Source organism: Manis javanica, chromosome 2, assembly GCF_040802235.1.
Source record: "Manis javanica isolate MJ-LG chromosome 2, MJ_LKY, whole genome shotgun sequence".
NCBI lineage: Eukaryota > Metazoa > Chordata > Mammalia > Pholidota > Manidae > Manis > Manis javanica.
In genome coordinates, this window is record NC_133157.1 from 205,720,331 (window position 1) to 205,738,128 (window position 17,798).

The 17,798-nt window shown below is 40.3% G+C and overlaps 1 protein-coding gene across 3 annotated transcripts in view; it reads left to right on the top strand.

Annotated features, from left to right (window-relative positions):
* Nucleotides 1–358: 358 nt before the first annotated feature.
* Nucleotides 359–17,798, top strand: part of C2H8orf76 (chromosome 2 C8orf76 homolog) — a 35,106-nt gene continuing 17,666 nt past the window's right edge. For 2 of the 3 annotated variants that reach the window (XM_037005278.2, XM_017656643.2), the window contains exons 1-3: nt 359–538; nt 13,347–13,442; nt 14,156–14,299. In XM_037005278.2, coding sequence (XP_036861173.1) covers nt 422–538; nt 13,347–13,442; nt 14,156–14,299 — 357 coding nt within the window. In that variant the 5' untranslated portion in view covers nt 359–421. The remainder of the gene's footprint in view (nt 539–13,346; nt 13,443–14,155; nt 14,300–17,798) is intronic. The other variant, XM_017656642.3, reaches the window with a different exon arrangement.

The window sequence follows — 17,798 nt, forward strand, 5'->3', positions numbered from 1 at the left end:
GAATCAATCCTTTCAAAGCTGATAGGAGTGGATATAAAGCGTAAAAAAAGGTTGGGGAGCGGGGTGTCGCTTAACAGTGCCAGGAATATTGTCAGTGGTGAAAAATGGTACCTATGAATTGTAAATAGCTACCGTGGTGCCAGTGCTTTTTGATGCATGCAAGTGAGGATCGCGCTGCATATCTGAAACGGAAAGGACAAACGCTCTGCCCTTGGTTTCGGTCGGTTCAAGTGTCAGTTAAAAACCTCGTCTCAACCACAGCTCCCAACCAACAGCGGGCCAAATCCCGGTTTGGCTTCTGCAAAGACTACAAGTCCCAGCATGCCGCGCTCTGGGCCTCGGCGGACCCGCGCTTCCACGGGGCTGGCACGTGGGCCCTCTCAGCCCCGCCTCCAGCCGGTACCCGAGCAGTGGCCGCGCCATGGAGACCGGGTGCTGGCTCCTCGGCGGCGATTTCGAGGACTCGGTGTTCGAAGAGAGGCGAGAGCGGCGACCTGGTTTGCCCGCGTCCTACCGCGCCAAGCGCTGCGAGCCGCAGGTGAGAGGGCGGGCTCCCTGGCCTCTCTCAGGACCCCGGGCCGCGCCCTCCTCGGGTCCCGGCCGGACAGCGCCCGCCTCATCCAAGCCCCGCTGCCTAGGGCGCTGTGCTCACTCGCGCCTCCTCGGCATCCCTACGCCGGGAGGAACCGGCGTTTACGGGGCCCAGCGTAGAGCGCTCGAGGGCGCCAGAAATTCCCGCGCAGCTTGGGGGTCTACCCACGGTTGCCTGGCCTCAAGCCCCAGCTTTAAAATCTGCAGCAACTCCCGTGTGCCTTCACTGGCCTTGCAGCTGGACCCCCAGCAAAATGGTCACCTCCCACTTTACAAGCCTTAGTGTTGTCTGCGCCCCAGAGGGCGACGCCCCACCTACGGGCTTGCCCTTGCACCCAATTCCCTCTGCCCACGTTAACCCCGGTCTGATGGTCAAAATCGTTCAATTACATCCATTTCTCAAGGCAGATCTTAAATGCCGCATCCTCCAAGAAGTCTTTATGGTTCCCCCTTCCAACCAAATTTTTTACTTTTACTCCTTTCCCCACTTTTAGCTTCTGTTAGAGCTCTAGTCAGTAACCTGTAAAGCTCTTAGACCCGGAGTGCTAAGTAAGCGCACGGGAGTGGGTGCCTAACTTTATGACCTCTGCAGTGTCTAGCAGTGTTTGTTCATAACAGGAATTCTGTGAATATTTTGAATCAGTAGCGTATTTGTATTATTTCATGTGTGTAAATCATCTCACCGATAATAACGACTCTACTGTTTATCAAAAACTTACTGTTCTTCCCAGAGAATGAGGAATTGTTTCTGTAAGAATATATTTTTCAAGTGAAAAAACAAAAAACAAAGACACCTGTTCCAGGCACTGTGTTGGGTTCCTTTACATGTTTGTCTCACTTTTTTTATACAGTTGCACTTACAGATGTCAGTGGTCAGTAATTACTGACTTGAATATTTGTCTTATTTCACTTAATTTTCTCCTTCCTACATACAGCCTTTCAGAGTTACCTTTACTACTTGATCATGTAGATTCCCTAAAAACAGAGAATGGGTTTGGGAAGTCGTGTGGTACAGCATTAAAAACAATGGTTTTGAAATGAGACCCTTGAATTCCTGCGTATGCTTTACTACTTACAGTGTGTCAGTTTGTCATTTGTGAAAAATAATATTTGGTGGTTCATAGGGTTATTGTGGGAGTGAAATGTGACAATACTTTGTGTATTGTGTTATATACTTACAAAGTAAAATCCAAAAATCACTTGTGTTTAAAATTTGTTTGATATATGGTACTGCTAATAAACTCAAAGAGACCTTATCCAAGCCATGTTAGTTTCAAGTGTAAAACCAGGAGTTTGGGTTAGAAGATTTCTGTTGTCACTGCCTGCTCAGATCCTGGATGGGCCCAGATGTTTGCTTATCCAGCACTATACCTCTTAGTACTACCCTTGTTCACTGCTCTTCCCACCTGCCTTCTATCAGAAAAAGGGTATTTGAAAGCTCTCGTCAGGCCCTCTCCTATCTGAAGTCTTGCAGGCCTGCAGGTTATGTGAGAGAATAAAAACAGTCACTTGGAAGCTACTTTGCTTGATCTTTCTCAGCAGGATAACGAAAACTGGACGGAGGTTTGCAATTATTGTTCAAGAAGTAGGACTGGCTATGATCTAATGCTGTAAAGGTGACTGGAGAGCTATAGAATACAAAGGAAAATTACTGGATCAGCGTATGGACTATTGTTGAGTTGCACAGTCCTTCAGGGAGAACAGAAAAACGGTGGTTACTAACTTTCTCTGCTGTGGTGGATCAGGCTAAGGAGGGCAACTATTTTCCTAAGCTAAAGGAGCAGCGATACCCAGGCAACTCTTGAAATAGAACCAATTTCCAAGTAACGGTGGAACCCACAAATGCAGTTATGTTTGAATTAGTAGCATTTAACTGGGGATAGACTTCATTTGGCCTCAGTGTGTTTTACTGTGAGTAAGAGGAAGATGAGATACTTATTTGGAGCTGGAAAAACTGGCACACAGAGTGCTTTTTGTCATGCCTGTGGTGTCATCGCAACATTCTTTACTCAGTAATCAAGAAATCTCACTGTCATTCTCCTTTCTGTCCATGGCTTTTAAATCAGTAGAATAGAGAATAAAATATTCCAGATAGACATTTCCTCAAACTTCTCCTACAGGTCTTTGGCATTTGGTTGCATGGAAACCTCTTTCAGCTTTAATTCTATCTCCTCTTTGCCTAGATTCCATTTTTTGTGCTTACAGCATTTTCTATAAGATAATTCCTTCTGATGTCCTTTCCATAAAGAGTTATCAATCCCCGTTCAATTCACTCTAAGAATTTCTCTACAAGAAAACATATATCAGTCTAAAGAAGCAGTGTGTACTGTGCTAGTTAAATGTAGGTCCCAGGCACCATAACACTATATTGAAAATGCTAGAGATAAAACCATATACTTTTAACACACACACACACACACACACACACACACACACACACACACACACACACACACACACACACACACACACACACACACCTACCTACATGCAAAGGCCTTGGGGCAGAAGAGAGCCAGCATGTCCTAGATATACCTCTGGGAGTGTTACTTACTCTTTTATTTAGAAACACAGGAGTACATATAAATAGGCACCTGTCCAGGGCATTGTGAATATCAAATGGAATATTGTATGGGAAAGTGCCTATCAAGTGCTTGCTGTTTCCAGTCTTGAGGAAGCCAGATGGGCTCTGAAATTCCTCGTTCTGGGGACAGGAAAGCACGGGGGAGCTGGGTTATGGGTCCCAGGAAAATGCTTACTTCATGCTGCCTCTATTCCATGTGGGTTGTATGCCTTTTGCTTTTTCTTTTTATTATCATTAATCTACAATTACATGGAGAACATTATGGTTACTAGACTCCCCCCTTCACCAAGTCCCCCCCCACAAACCCCATTATAGTTACTGTCCATCAGCGTAGTAAGATGCTGTAGACTCACAACTTGTCTTTTCTGTGTTGCACATACCTCCCTATGCCCCCCCCCACATTATATATGCTAATCGTAAGGCCCCTTTCTTTTTCCCTGACCTTATCCCTCCCTTCCCACCCCTCCTGCCCAGTCCCTTTCCCTTTGGTAACAGTTAGTCCATTCTTGGGTTCTGTGATTCTGCTGCTGTTTTGTTCCTTCAGTTTTTCTTTGTACTTATACTCCACATATGAGTAAAATCATTTGGTACTTGTCTTTATCCGCCTGGCTTATTTCACTGAGCATAATACCCTCTAGCTCCATCCGTGTTGTTGCAAATGGTAGGATTTGTTTTCTTCCTATGGCTGAATAATATTCCATTGTGTATATGTACCACATCTTCTTTATCCATTCACCTATTGATGGACACTTAGGTTGCTTCCATTTCTTGGCTATTGTAAATAGTGCTGCAATAAACATGGGGGTGCATCTGTCTTTTTCAAACTGGAGTGCTGCATTCTTAGGGTAAATTCTAGAAGTGGAATTCCTGGGTCAAATGGTATTTCTATTTTGAGATTTTTGAGGAACCTCCATACTGCTTTCCACAATGGTTGAACTAATTTACATTCCCACCAGCAGCGTAGGAGGGTTCCCCTTTCTCCGCAACCTCGCCAACATTTGTTGTTTGTCTTTTGGATGGTGGCGATCCTTACTGGTGTGAGGTCATATCTCATTGTGGTTTTTATTTGCATTTCTCTGATGACCAGCGATGTGGAGCATCTTTTCATGTGTCTGTTGGCCATCTGAATTTCTTCTTTGGAGAACTGTCTGTTCAGCTCCTCTGCCCATTTTTTAATTGGATTATTTACTTTTTGTTTCTTGAGGTGCATGAGGTCTTTATATATTTTGGGTGTAAACCCTTTAACAGATCTGTAATTTATGAATATATTCTCCCATACTGTAGGGTACCTTTTTGTTCTATTGATGGTGTCCTTTGCTGTACAGAAGCTTTTCAGCTTGATATAGTACCACTTGTTCATTTTTGCTTTTGTTTCCCTTGCCCGGGGAGATATGTTCATGAAGAAGTCGGTCATGTTTCTGTCCAAGAGATTTTTGCCTGTGTTTTTTTCTAAGAGTTTGATGGTTTCATGACTTGCATTCAGGTCTTTGATCCATTTTGAATTTACTTTTGTGCATTGGGTTAGACAGTGATCCAGTTTCATTCTCTTACACGTAGCTGTCCAGTTTTGCCAGCACCATCTGTTGAAGAGACTGTCATTTCACCATTGTATGTCCATGGCTCCTTTATTATATATTAATTGACCATATATGTTTGGGTTAATGTCTGGAGTCTCTATTCTGTTCCACTGGTCTGTGGCTCTGTTCTTGTGCCAGTACCAAATTGTCTTGATTACTGTGGCTTTGTAGTAGAGCTTGAAGTTGGGGAGTGAGATCCCTCCCACTTTATTTTTCCCTCTCAGGATTGCTTTGGCTATTCGGGGTCTTTGGTGTTTCCATATGAATTTTTTAACTATTTGTTCCAGTTCATTGAAGAATGCTGTTGGTAATTTGATAGAGATTGCATCAAATCTGTATATTGCTTTGGGAAGGATGGCCATTTTGATGATATTAATTCTTCCTAGCCAAGAGCACGGGGTGAGTTTCCATTTGTTAGTGTCCTCTTTAACTTCTCTTAAGAGTGTCTTATAGTTTTCAGGGTATAGGTCTTTCACTTCCTTGGTAAGGTTTATTCCTAAGTATTTTATTCTTTTTGATGCAATTGTGAATGGAATTGTTTTCCTGATTTCTCTTTCTATTAGTTCATTCTTAGTGCATAGGAAAGCCACAGATTTCTGTGTGTTAATTTTGTACCCTGCAACTTTGCTGTATCTCAATATCAGTTCTAGTAGTTTTGGAGTGGAGTCCTTAGGGTTTGTGTTTTTTTTTTTGAGAGGGCATCTCTCATATTTATTGATCAAATGGTTGTTAACAACAATAGAATTCTGTATAGGGGACTCAATGCACAATCATTAATCAACCCCAAGCCTAATTCTCAACAGTCTCCAATCTTCTGAAGCATAATGAACAAGTTCTTACATAGTGAATAAGTTCTTACATGGTAAACAGTGCAAGGGCAGTCATATCATAGAAACTTTCAGTTTTAATCATGTATCATGAACTATAAACAATCAAGTCAGATATGATTATTCGTTTGATTTTTATATTTAATTTATATGTGAATCCCACATTTATCCCTTATTATTACTATTATTATTTTTAATAAAATGCTGAAGTGGTAGGTAGATGCAAGATAAAGGTAGAAAACATAATTTAGTGCTGTAAGAGGGCAAATGTAGATGATCAGGTCTGTTCCTGTAGACTAAGTATTAATCCAAGCTAGACAAGGGCAACAAAACATCCACAGAAGCTGAAGATTTCTCTCAGAGCAGGGGGGGTGAGGTTCTAAGCCTCACCTCTGTTGATCCCCAATGTCTCACCTGATGGCCCCCCTGTGACTGTGCCTGTCTTAGGTTGTTCCTCCCTTGAGGAATCTTACCGGTCTCTGGCTAACCAGCCATCTTCCGGGGCCATACAGGGAAATGTAAAGTTGGTAAGTGAGAGAGAAGCAATATTCTTTGAAAAGGTTAGCTTTTTACTTCTTTGCATATTTATGCCCTATGGCTTCTATGCCCAGCATTTGTCTTGAGGTATCTTTGCCACTTGGAAGAATTATGATACTCAGTAATTTTCTATATGAGGCACGAATTCTACTAAAGGGTTGTAATTAGGAAGGAAGAAGAAAAGCTATAGAAGTAGCAGATGGAAGAAAACATGGGAAGATTGACTATTTCTTTGACATATCTTCTTGTAGAGTAACATAAGCATGTATAGGTTTTAAACTACTAATTAAATTGTGTACACACATTAACGTAATAGGAATACAGCTACAAAAAAAAGCAGACCTACAATTACCAGCCATATCCAGTGAAACCAAGAAAACCAGTTAGGTACCCTAAGCATTTGTGAAAACTTATCAATGATATGATGGATGTTGTCTAACTGAATTTGAATAGTTTGAGAAAAATCAGACAAATTAAAACAACACATTCCTGGGAACTGTTCACATCCCATATGTTCTTTTAACAGTAGATAGTCTATAGTTGCACAATTTTGGAGCACTGCAACTTGCACTTCTCCTAATTCTTGGTTAAGTTCCGACAGTATAGATCCAGTCAAATTTGTTGTTTTACTGTATGCACAGGCCAGCTTAGATATCTCCTTCTTCATTCCAATGGCAAGTCCAGGAACTGGTGGGATGAATGCAGCTATAGCTGCAACAGCGCCAGGATCTTTGTTGAAGTTTTTTGATGATCATCTTCTGGAATGACTCTTACAGAGGTTGTTGATGTTAGAAGTTCTTCTTCATATCATATCTTAATTCATTTTATGGGTAGCCAAATTAGGCTTTGATCCTCTGTATAAACACAAACAAACCCTTTGCCCACACTTTGGTATGACCTTTATACCATTGTGAAGAACCTATTGGAGATCACCACACAGGAACTGCTTTTTGTTTTTTTAAGAGAAAGGAATATTATCAGAAAAATGTACTTCCATAGCTGATCATCTGACACCCTTTAAAAGATGAAAATTAAGGATATGTAAAGCATGCATTAATTGTTGATTTGCAGTTAGTTTTATCCTATCAGGGAATAATCCACCTTTTTTTTCTCTTTTTTTTTGTTATCATCAATCTACACTTACATGATGAAGATTATGTTTACTAGCCTCTCCCCTATACCAAGTCTCCCTGACAAACCCCATTACAGTCACTGTCCATCAGCATAGCAAAATGTTGTAGAATCACTACTTGTCTTCTCTGTGTTGCACAGCCCTCCCCTTTCTCCCGCCCCCCACATTATGCATGCTAATCATAATACCCCTTTCTTCTTACCCCCTTATCCCTCCCTACTCACCCATCCTCCCCACTCCCTTTCCCTTTGGTACCTGTTAGTCTGTTCTTGGGTTCTGTGATTCTGCTGCTGTTTTGTTTCTTCAGTTTTCCTTTGTTCTTATACTCCACATATGAGTAAAATCATTTGGTACTTGTCTTTATCCGCCTGGCTTATTTCACTGAGCATAATAACCTCCAGCTCCATCCATGTTGTTGCAAATGGTAGGATTTGTTTTCTTCTTATGGCTGAATAATATTCCATTGTGTATATGTACCACATCTTCTTTATCCATCCATCTACTGATGGACACTTAGGTTGCTTCCATTTCCTGGCTATTGTAAATAGTGCAGCGATAAACATAGGGGTGCATCTGTCTTTTTCAAACTAGAGTGCTGCATTCTTAGGGTAAATTCCTAGAAGTGGAATTTCTGGGTCAAACAGTATGTCTGTTTTGAGCATTTTGAGGAACCTCCGTACTGCTTTCCACAATGGTTGAACTAATGTACATTCCCACTAGCAGTGTAGGAGGGTTCCCCTTTCTCCACAACCATGCCAACATTTGTTGTTGTGTATCTTTTGGATGGTAGCCATCCTTACTGGTGTGAGGTGATATCTCATTGTGGTTTTAATTTGGATTTCTCTGATAACTAGTGATGTGGAGCATCTTTTCATGTGTCTGTTGGCCATCTGAATTTCTTCTTTGGAGAACTGTTCAGCTCCTTTACCCATTTTCTAATTGGATTATTTGCTTTTTGTTTGTTGAGGTGCGTGAGCTCTTTATATATTTTGGATGTCAAGCCTTTATCGGATCTATCATTTATGAATATATTCTCCCATAGTGTAGGGTACCTTTTTGTTCTATTGATGGTGTCTTTTGCTGTTCAGAAGCTTTTCAGCTTGATATAGCACCACTTGTTCATTTTTGCTTTTGTTTTCCTTGCCCGGGGAGATATATTCAAGAAGAGGTCACTCATGTTTATGTCTAAGACATTTTTGCCTATGTTTTTTTTATAAGAGTTTTATGGTTTCATGACTTACATTCAAGTCTTTGATCCATTTCGAATTTACTTTTGTGTATGGGGTTAGACAGTGATCCAGTTTCATTCTCTTACACGTAGCTGTCCAGTTTTGCCAGCACCATCTGTTGAAGAGACTGTCATTTCCCCATTGTATGTCCATGGCCCCTTTATCGAATATTACTTGACCATATATGTTTGGGTTAATGTCTGGAGTCTCTAATCTGTTCCACTGGTCTGTGGCTCTGTTCTTGTGCCAGTACCAAATTGTCTTGATTACTGTGGCTTTGTAGTAGAGCTTGAAGTTGGGGAGTGAGATCCCCCCCCACTTTATTCTTCTTTCTCAGGATTGCTTTGGTTATTCAGGGTCTTTGGTGTTTCCATATGAATTTTTGAGCTATTTGTTCCAGTTCATTGAAGAATGTTGCTGGTAATTTGATAGTGATTGCATCAAATCTGTATATTGCTTTAGGGAGGGTGGCCGTTTTGACGATATTAATTCTTCCTAGCCAGGAGCATAGGATGAGTTTCCATTTGTTAATGTCCTCTTTAATTTCTCTTAAGAGTGTCTTGTAGTTTTCAGGGTATAGGTCTTTCACTTCTTTGGTTAGATTTATTCCTAGGTATTTTATTCTTTTTGATGCAATTGTGAATGGAGTTGTTTTCCTGATTTCTCTTTCTGTTGGTTCATTGTTAGTGTATAGGAAAGCCACAGATTTCTGTGTGTTAATTTTGTATCCTGCAAATTTGCTGTATTCCAATATCAGTTCTAGTAGTTTTGGAGTGGAGTCTTTAGGGTTTTTTATGTACAATATCATGTCATCTGCAAATAGTGACAGTTTAACTTCTTCTTTACCAATCTGGATTTCTTGTATTTCCTTGTTTTGTCTAATTGCCATGGCTAGGACATCCAGTACTATGTTGAATAACAGTGGGGGGAGTGGGCATCCCTGTCTTGTTCCCAATCTCAGACGAAAAGCTTTCAGCTTCTCACTGTTCAGTATGATGTTGGCTGTGGGTTTATCATATATGGCCTTTATTATGTTGAGGTACTTGCCCTCTATACCCATTTTGTTGAAAGTTTTTATCATGAATGGATGTTGAATTTTGTCGAATGCTTTTTCAGCATCTATGGAGATGATCATGTGGTTTTTGTCCTTCTTTTTGTTGATGTGGTGGATGATGTTGATGGATTTTCGATTGTTGTACCATCCTTGCATCCCTGGGATGAATCCCACTTAGTCGTGGTGTATGATCCATTTGATGTATTTTTGAATTCGGCTTGCTAATATTTTGTTGAGTATTTTTGCATCTACATTCATCAGGGATGTTGGTCTGTAATTTTGTTTTTTGGTGGGGTCTTTGCCTGGTTTTGGTATTCGGGTGATGTTTGGCTTCATAGAGTGAGTTTGGGAGTATTCCCTCCTCTTCTGTTTTTTGGAAAACTTTAAGGAGAATGGGTATTATATCTTCTCTGTATGTCTGATAAAATTCTGAGGTAAATCCATCTGGCCTGGGGGTTTTGTCTTGGGTAGTGTTTTGATTACCGTTTCAATTTCTTTGCTGGTAATTGGTTTGTTTAGATTTTGTGTTTCTTCCTTGGTGAGTCTTGGAAGGTTGTATTTTTCTAGGAAGTTGTCCATTTCTCCTAGGTTTTCCAGCTTCTTAGCATATAGGTTTTCATAGTAGTCTCTAATAATTCTTCGTATTTCTGTTGGGTCCATCATGATGTTTCCTTTCTCATTTCTGATTCTGTTGATTTGTGTTGATTCTCTTTTTCTCTTAATAAGTCTGCCTAGAGGCTTATCTATTTTGTTTATTTTCTCAATGAACCAGCTCTTGGTTTCATTGATTTTTTCTATTCTTTTATTCTTCTCAATTTTATTTATTTCTTCTCTGATCTTTATTATGTCCCTCCTTCTGCTGACTTTAGGCCTCATTTGTTCTTTTTCCAATTTCGATAATTGTGATGTTAGACTATTCATTTGGGATTGTTCTTCCTTCTTTAAATATGTCTGGATTGCTATATACTTTCCTCTTAAGACTGCTTTTGCTGCGTCCCACAGAAGTTGGGGCTTTGTGTTGTTGTCATTTGTTTCCATATATTGCTTAATCTCTGTTTTAATTTGGTTGTTGATCCATTGATTATTTAGGAGCATGTTGTTAATACTCCGTGTGTTTGTGGGCCTTTTTGCTTTCTTTGTACAATTTATTTCTAGTTTTATACCTTTGTGGTCTGAAAATTTGGTTGGTAGAATTTCAGTCTTTTTGAATTTACTGAGGCTCTTTTTGTGGCCTAGTATGTGGTCTATTCTGGAGAATGTTCCATGTGCGCTTGAGAAGAATGTGTATCCCACTGCTTTTGGGTGTAGAGTTCTATAGATGTCTGTTAGGTCCATCTGTTCTAGTGTGTTGTTCAGTGCCTCTGTGTTCTTACTTGTTTTCTGACTGGTGGATCTTTCCTTTGGAGTGAGTGGTGTGTTGAAGTCTCCTAAAATGAATGCATTGCATTGTATTTCCTCCTTTAGTTCTGTTAGTATTTGTTTCACATATGCTGGTGCTCCTGTGTTGGGTGCATATATATTTATAATGGTTATATCCTCTTGTTGGGCTGAGCCCTTTATCATTCTGTAATGTCCTTCTTTATCTCTTGTGACTTTCTTTGTTTTGAAGTCTATTTTGTCTGATACTAGTACTGCAACACCTGCTTTTTTCTCCCTGTTGTTTGCATGAAATATCTTTTTCCATCCCTTGACTTTTAGTCTGTGCATGTCTTTGGGTTTGAGGTGAGTCTCTTGTAAGCAGCATATAGATGGGTCTTGTTTTTTTATCCATTCAGTGACTGTATGTCTTTTGATTGGTGCATTTAGTCCATTTACATTTAGGGTGATTATCTATAGATGTGTACTTATTGCCATTGCAGGCTTTAGATTTGTGGTTAGCAAAGGTTCCAGGTTACTTTCCTTACTATCTAAGAGTCTAACTTAACTCACTTAGTGTACTGCTACAAACACAATCTAAAGGCTGTTTTCTATTTCTCCTTTTTCTTCCTCCTTTTTTCTTTATATATTTGGTATCAAATTCTGTACTTTGTGTCTATCCCTTGATTGATTTTGGGGATAGTTAATTTAATTTTGCATTTGCTTTGTAATTAGCTGTTCTACTTTCTTTACTGTAGTTTTATTACTTCTGCTGACAGCTATTCAACCATAGGAACAGTTCCATCTGTAGCAGTCCCTCCAATATAGACTGTAGAGATGGTTTGTGGGAGGTAAATTCTCTCAGCTTTTGCTTATCTGGAAATTGTTTAATCCCTTCTTCAAATTTAAGTGATAATCTTGGGGGATAAAGTAATTTTGGTTCCAGGTCCTTCTACTTCATGGCATTAAATACATCATGCCACTCCCTTCCGGCCTGTGAGGTTTCTGCTGAGAAGTCTGATGTTAGCCTGATGGGCTTTCCTTTGTATGTGGTCTTATTTCTGTCTCTGGCTGCCTTTAACAGTCTGTCTTTATCCTTAATCTTTCCCATTTTAATTACTATATGTCTTGGTGTTGTCTTCCTTGTGTCCCTTGTGTTGGGAGATCTGTGGATCTCCATGGCCTAAGAGACTCTCTCCTTCCCCAGATTGGGGAAGTTTTCAGCAACTACATCCTCAAAGACACTTCCTATCCCTTTCTCTCTCTCTCTTCTTCTGGTATCCCTATAATGCAAATATTGTTCCGCTTGAATTGGTCACACAGTTCTTTCAATATTCTTTCATATTTAGAGATCCTTTTTTCTCTCTGTGTCTCAGCTTCTTTGTATTCCTCCTCCCTTAGTTTCTGTTTCATTTATCTTCTCCTCCACCGTATCCAACCTGCTTTTAATACCCCCCATCGTGGTCTTCCAATGATTGGATCACTGAACTTAATTCATTCCTGAGTTCTTGGCTATCTTTCCGTACCTCCATTCGAATGTTGATGATTTTTATTTTGAACTCCCTCTCAGGAAGAGTCACAAGGTCCGTATCATTTCAATCTTTCTTGGGAGTTGTATTAATAATTTTACTCTGGACAAGGTTCATGTTTGTATATGGCGCCCTCTAGTGTCCAGAAGCTCTATTCTGGAGCTGCTCAGCCCCTGCAATGTCAGGGGTCACAGGGGAGCGGTACTGGTGCCTTGGAGGGGAGGAAAGAGCTGTTCCCCACCTCCTGGCTGCTGTGCCTGTCTCCAATGCCTGAGCCAGTGGGCCGGTCACACAAGTGTAAGTTTTTGTCCCAGAGTAGCCGGATGTGGACCCTGCTTTCCTCAAGGGGCTGGGCCTGTCCCAGCTTTCCAACCCCGTAATCAGAAGAGTATGATGAAAGCACCATGAAATGTAGGTTTGTGTTCCAAGACAGATCTCGGGAGCCAGGTATTCAGCAGTCCCAAGCCTTCCACTCCCTCCCTGATCAGTTTCTCTTCCTCCCGCCGGTGAGCTCGGGTGGGGGAAGGGCTCGTACTTTACTCCGTTTGCTGAGGTCTGCTCTTTTCTCCAGGTGTGTGCAGTCTAACGCCATCCTCTTTCCTGTTGCTCTCTCAGGATTAGTTGCGCCAATTAAATTTTCTAATTGTATCCAGTTTTAGGAGGAAGCCTCTTCTCTCCTCTCACGCCACCATCTTTAATCCAGGGTGAAAACCATATACTTTTGTGCTTCTTTTCTCATCAAGCAGTATGATATTATTAGTATGTTAAAATTGTCATTTTTCCTCTGTCAAGATGTTTTCCAGAGTCTTACCTGAAGATGTATGCCTTTTTTGAGGTTTAATCAGTTATATATTGAAAATTACTTTTGAGTATGAAGTGGGAAAACATAATTTCATTCGCTGTACCATATTATATTTTCACAAATTCTAGTGGTTTTGTGAAGAAATGGGGAGCACTGATGATGCTGAAACTCTAACTATGAAGAAATTCAAAGGGGACCTGGCCTACAGACGGCAAGAGTATCAGGTAGAATTAAACATATGTAATGTTGCACTGTTTGAAATAGGCTCTTGTTCTATCAGTTACAGCTTATTGAAATAACAGGGTACTAAGTTATGAGCATGTTTGTGAAGATGGATTGAATCTTCTGTGATAGGTGTTTGTAATCTTAGGAGCCCACATTTCTGTCCTTTTCTGCATGGCTCTATATAATTTACTCAGTTTCCCACAACTCTAATATTGGGATCTTTTGGGGGTACTCATATGTCTGTTTCCACAGATGCTGTTATCTTCTCATTATGTGGGAGCCCCTAGCACAGATACCTCATGGTGCCACAGGAGCTGAGCACCCAAAAATGTATAAGAAAAGGGAAGAACAGTTAGATACCAGCTTGCTTTCCATACAGATCTCATTTCTTCTTCACAAGAGTCCTGTTGTTTTGCTGAGGAAAAGGTTATATAGCCAGTTAGTGGCAAAACCAGGATCCAGACCTTGGTCTCTGGCTCCAGAATGCTTTTGTACTATACTGTGATGTTTTCTATGGTTCTCCAGCCATTTCTCGTCTACCTTTCAGAAAAATGGTACTGATTGAAGACTCAAGTCTTCCTTAGTTCATTGTGGGGTCAATTATAACACTACTTCTGCTTAGGAAAAAATCATCCCTGTAACTGGATCCTTTCTCTGCTGTTTTCCACCTTTCTTTTCATCCAATCTCTTCATTTTCTTAAATAATTGCCAGAAAGCACTGCAGGAGTATTCCAGCGTCTCTGAAAAATTGCCATCTACGAATTTTGCCATGAAAAGGGATATCCAGGAAGGCCAGGCTCGGTGTCTAGTTCACCTGGGAAGGCACCTGGAAGCACTGGAGATTGCTACAAACTTGGTGAGTGTTTCTTTGCATATTTTCATTTGCTTTCCTGGGATAGCTGAATAGTTTATTTTCTACAAGATGAGAAAAAAACAAAAAAAGAACTTCCTGCTAGCAGCAATAACTGTGGGTTTGGATAAGTAGAGGAAAACTGTCAGTAGTGTAAGAACTTTATTATTATGAACAGTTTGGAGCACTAGACAATCATTTTCTTAATCTTTTCCTGTGTTATGCTCAAAATTCTTCATTGCCTGAAAAATCTCATTTGCAAAGGTTTTATTCTTGTAAATATTCAGAGTGGGAGGGTCATCAGTGATGTTTTCTTCTGTAGATATTTTTTAGATTTTATTTTCCAAAATTTCTAGAGTGAACATGTATTATTTTTTGTAAATAAGAAAAAAGTTACAAAATAACTCTCATTTAAGCTAGACTTAATTCTTTCTATTCTTGGAAGGAATTTGCATAATCTTTTTAAAGGAGAAAGAAAAGCAGTTCTTTGCAATTCTAGGTTCTACTTGTTTGTGTTTCACATTAAGGCATTTATAATTTATGGGGTTTTTTTTTTTGTGTGTGTGTGTATAAATTTTATATGGGAATTGGTCTGAGTTGATCAATCTTGGTTTATAAATGACCTGTTTTCTTCCTTAAAGGAAATTAATGAGGTACCTAGGCACTGATCTTGAACCCTGTGGGTCAAGTCAACCAGAGGTCTGCCTAAACGTTGCATTCAGTTGAGCTGTCTTCTTCCATCTCATTAGCAAAGAGAAATCCCTAAATTCGCTTGCCAGGGTCTCACAGCATAGGACCTCAGCCTCTTGCAGTGAGAGGAAATTTTGGTGGTAACTGTCTTCCAACATGGAAAAGAACTGTTTTTTTTTTTTCATTCTTTTTCTCCCCTCCACTAACTGAGCTACTTCTTAAGCTGGAAAATAAGATTGCCTTGTTAAGAAAGCACATGGCATGAACAGCGAACTTGGTGGGACCAAACAGTGATCATTCTGCAAAGGAACAGCAACTTTTGGCTCTTTCAGTACCATTTTCTAGACACCAGCTACCCATCCCTCACTTCTGTTCTGCTACCCCACCACCTGTCTCTTCCAGCATCTTTCCATCACTACTGTGCTTTGTCTTCCCAGCCTGGGCCACTGAAGGCAGCAGCAGCTAGCTTAGTGTCAGGTGCTGCATTATCCCTGTGGCTCCTGCTGGTTCAGAAGGTCTCTGTTTCTGTGAATCAAGGGAACGTCTGTTGCCCATCAGCTGCAGATACCAGGTCTTCAGCGCTTGCAATGGTTACCAGCCAGGACAAACGGCCAGTCAGAAGTCCTTCCGCTCCCATGGTAGGAGAACAGGGTTCATTAGGCCTCTGGACACCCTAACAGGGAGGACAGCTGGGAAGGAAATGGGCAGAGTATCCTAGTGGTCTCACCCCTTCCTTTGGGTCACTTCACATGATCTCAGTGGCCCCTACCTATTTGTTGGTTTCTCATTTCTTGGTTCCTGGCCCATGTTTGTTTTTCTCTCAGTGGTTATTGTCCCCTCATGTTCTGTAGGGGGACATGTCAGTATACAGCATTGACCAAATGGACAGCTAGTCCTGGAGGGCCTACCGGGATGTGAGCATTTTTATGTTCACAGCTTCTATTGAAGTTTATTCACCTCTCAATGATTTTTGGATAAAGTATGTAATAGAACTTATTTCTTAAACAAATTATTTAAACTTCTAGTGGCTGATATGCATATGTGGTAAACTGTGGTAAGAAAACTGTTTTCTGGTAGTAAATGACTTTTTTTTCCCATTTATACACTCCATAGACCTTTTTGTTTTTGGTATCATTAATGTACAATTACATCAGCAACATTACGGTTACTAGACTCTCCCCATTACCAAGTCCCCCCCACATACCCCATTACAGTTACTGTCCAGCATAGTAAGATGCTGCAGAGTCACTGCTTGTCTTCTCGCACTCCACAGACCTTTATTTCATTCCTCCCTGTGCTCAATTCTGGGTTCAGTGAAAAGGAGACAGATAAACCTCATCCATACCCTGCACATACATTGCTCATCTACAGTCTGGGGAGAGATTCCTAAGCCAGCTAACATGTGTCAGCTCTTCTGAAATACCCTTTATTCTATGTCTCTTAGTATGACTGACTGTAGCTTGCTGTGTGACATCAGGCAAGTTACTGAACTCTGTTGTGATTCAGTTGCCTCATCTATAAAATGGGGATAATAATTTATTTTGAAGATTGTCACGGGAATTAAATGAGAGAAGCACTTAGAAATTGCCTGGTGTGTGGTACGTACTCAATGAATGTTAACTATTGTCATCATCATCATATTATAGAAGGAATTGTCATATTCTGGAAAACTGCCCAAACTCATTTAAATGGAATCCAGTTTCCAGAGTTATACACTAATGATGCTATCAAAATCGTCACATCAAACTCATAGTTTATGTGAAACAGGTTCAACCCCAGCACACACTTGCTTTCTCAATATGAAAATGTTTTGAAACAGCATAAAGCATCATAGACTGGTTGTAGAAGAAAGGTAACAGATGTTGCTTTCCTTATAAATAAAAGACATGAAGATTACCCAGCAGTTATGAAACATCTGTTATGTCTGAGGTGCTGTGCTATGTAGTAGGAATTCAGCATTAAATAAATATTCTTCTGGAACTTAATGTCTGTTGGGAAGAACAGACTAGTAAACAATAGTAACAATAGTAATAATAAATCCAGGTAAGTTCTATCCTTGGGAAGGTACAGTGTAACCAAATAGGGCTTTATTTCCTTTTCACTCAATATATAAAATATTAGACTCCTGTCCAAGCTCACTCACTGGCCTGCCAGTTTCTTCAGGCTGTATATGGGGTAGTTTTACTTGTATTTCCTGCTCAGTGTAGTTCTGTGGGGGAACCTGATTTGGATGCTAGTAGGCCAGGTTTTCCTTAGACTTAAAACTAGTTGAAAGGTAATTTTAGTCTGCCATCTGCTCTCCACAGACTTTAGCTTAGAAAAAGAAGGCTTCTTTTCCCTGACCCAAAGAGCTTTTGCCATATGGCAATTTAGGCAGGAGGTGGTGGCTCTGGTTAAGGAGACTTAAAAAGGTTTTCTGATCAGAAGGAAACCAAGTAACCTCTGGCCAAAAATAAATGACCTTGGTAATAGTTACCAGAGAAGGCATTTGGATTCAATTATGATGCAGCATGAAACACTGAGCTTCAGGGCTATGCTGTCTAAGATGTCTAAGCCAAGTAAAATTTGGAAACGGAGTCCATTCGAATCCTCAAGGAAATTATCATTTGAGTTTTTAGAAAGCCTGAAATATTAAAATGGAATCATTAGCCCAGAGTATTAAAAAATTGGCTTGGGTCTTTCAGATATATGGCTGAAGACAATGAAGATTATAATAAAAATTGAAGATAAATTGCCATTTATGTTTTTGGTACTGAACTTTGTCGTGTGAATTATGTTACTGTTACAACATTAAGATGTTTGGGAATGGTGATTA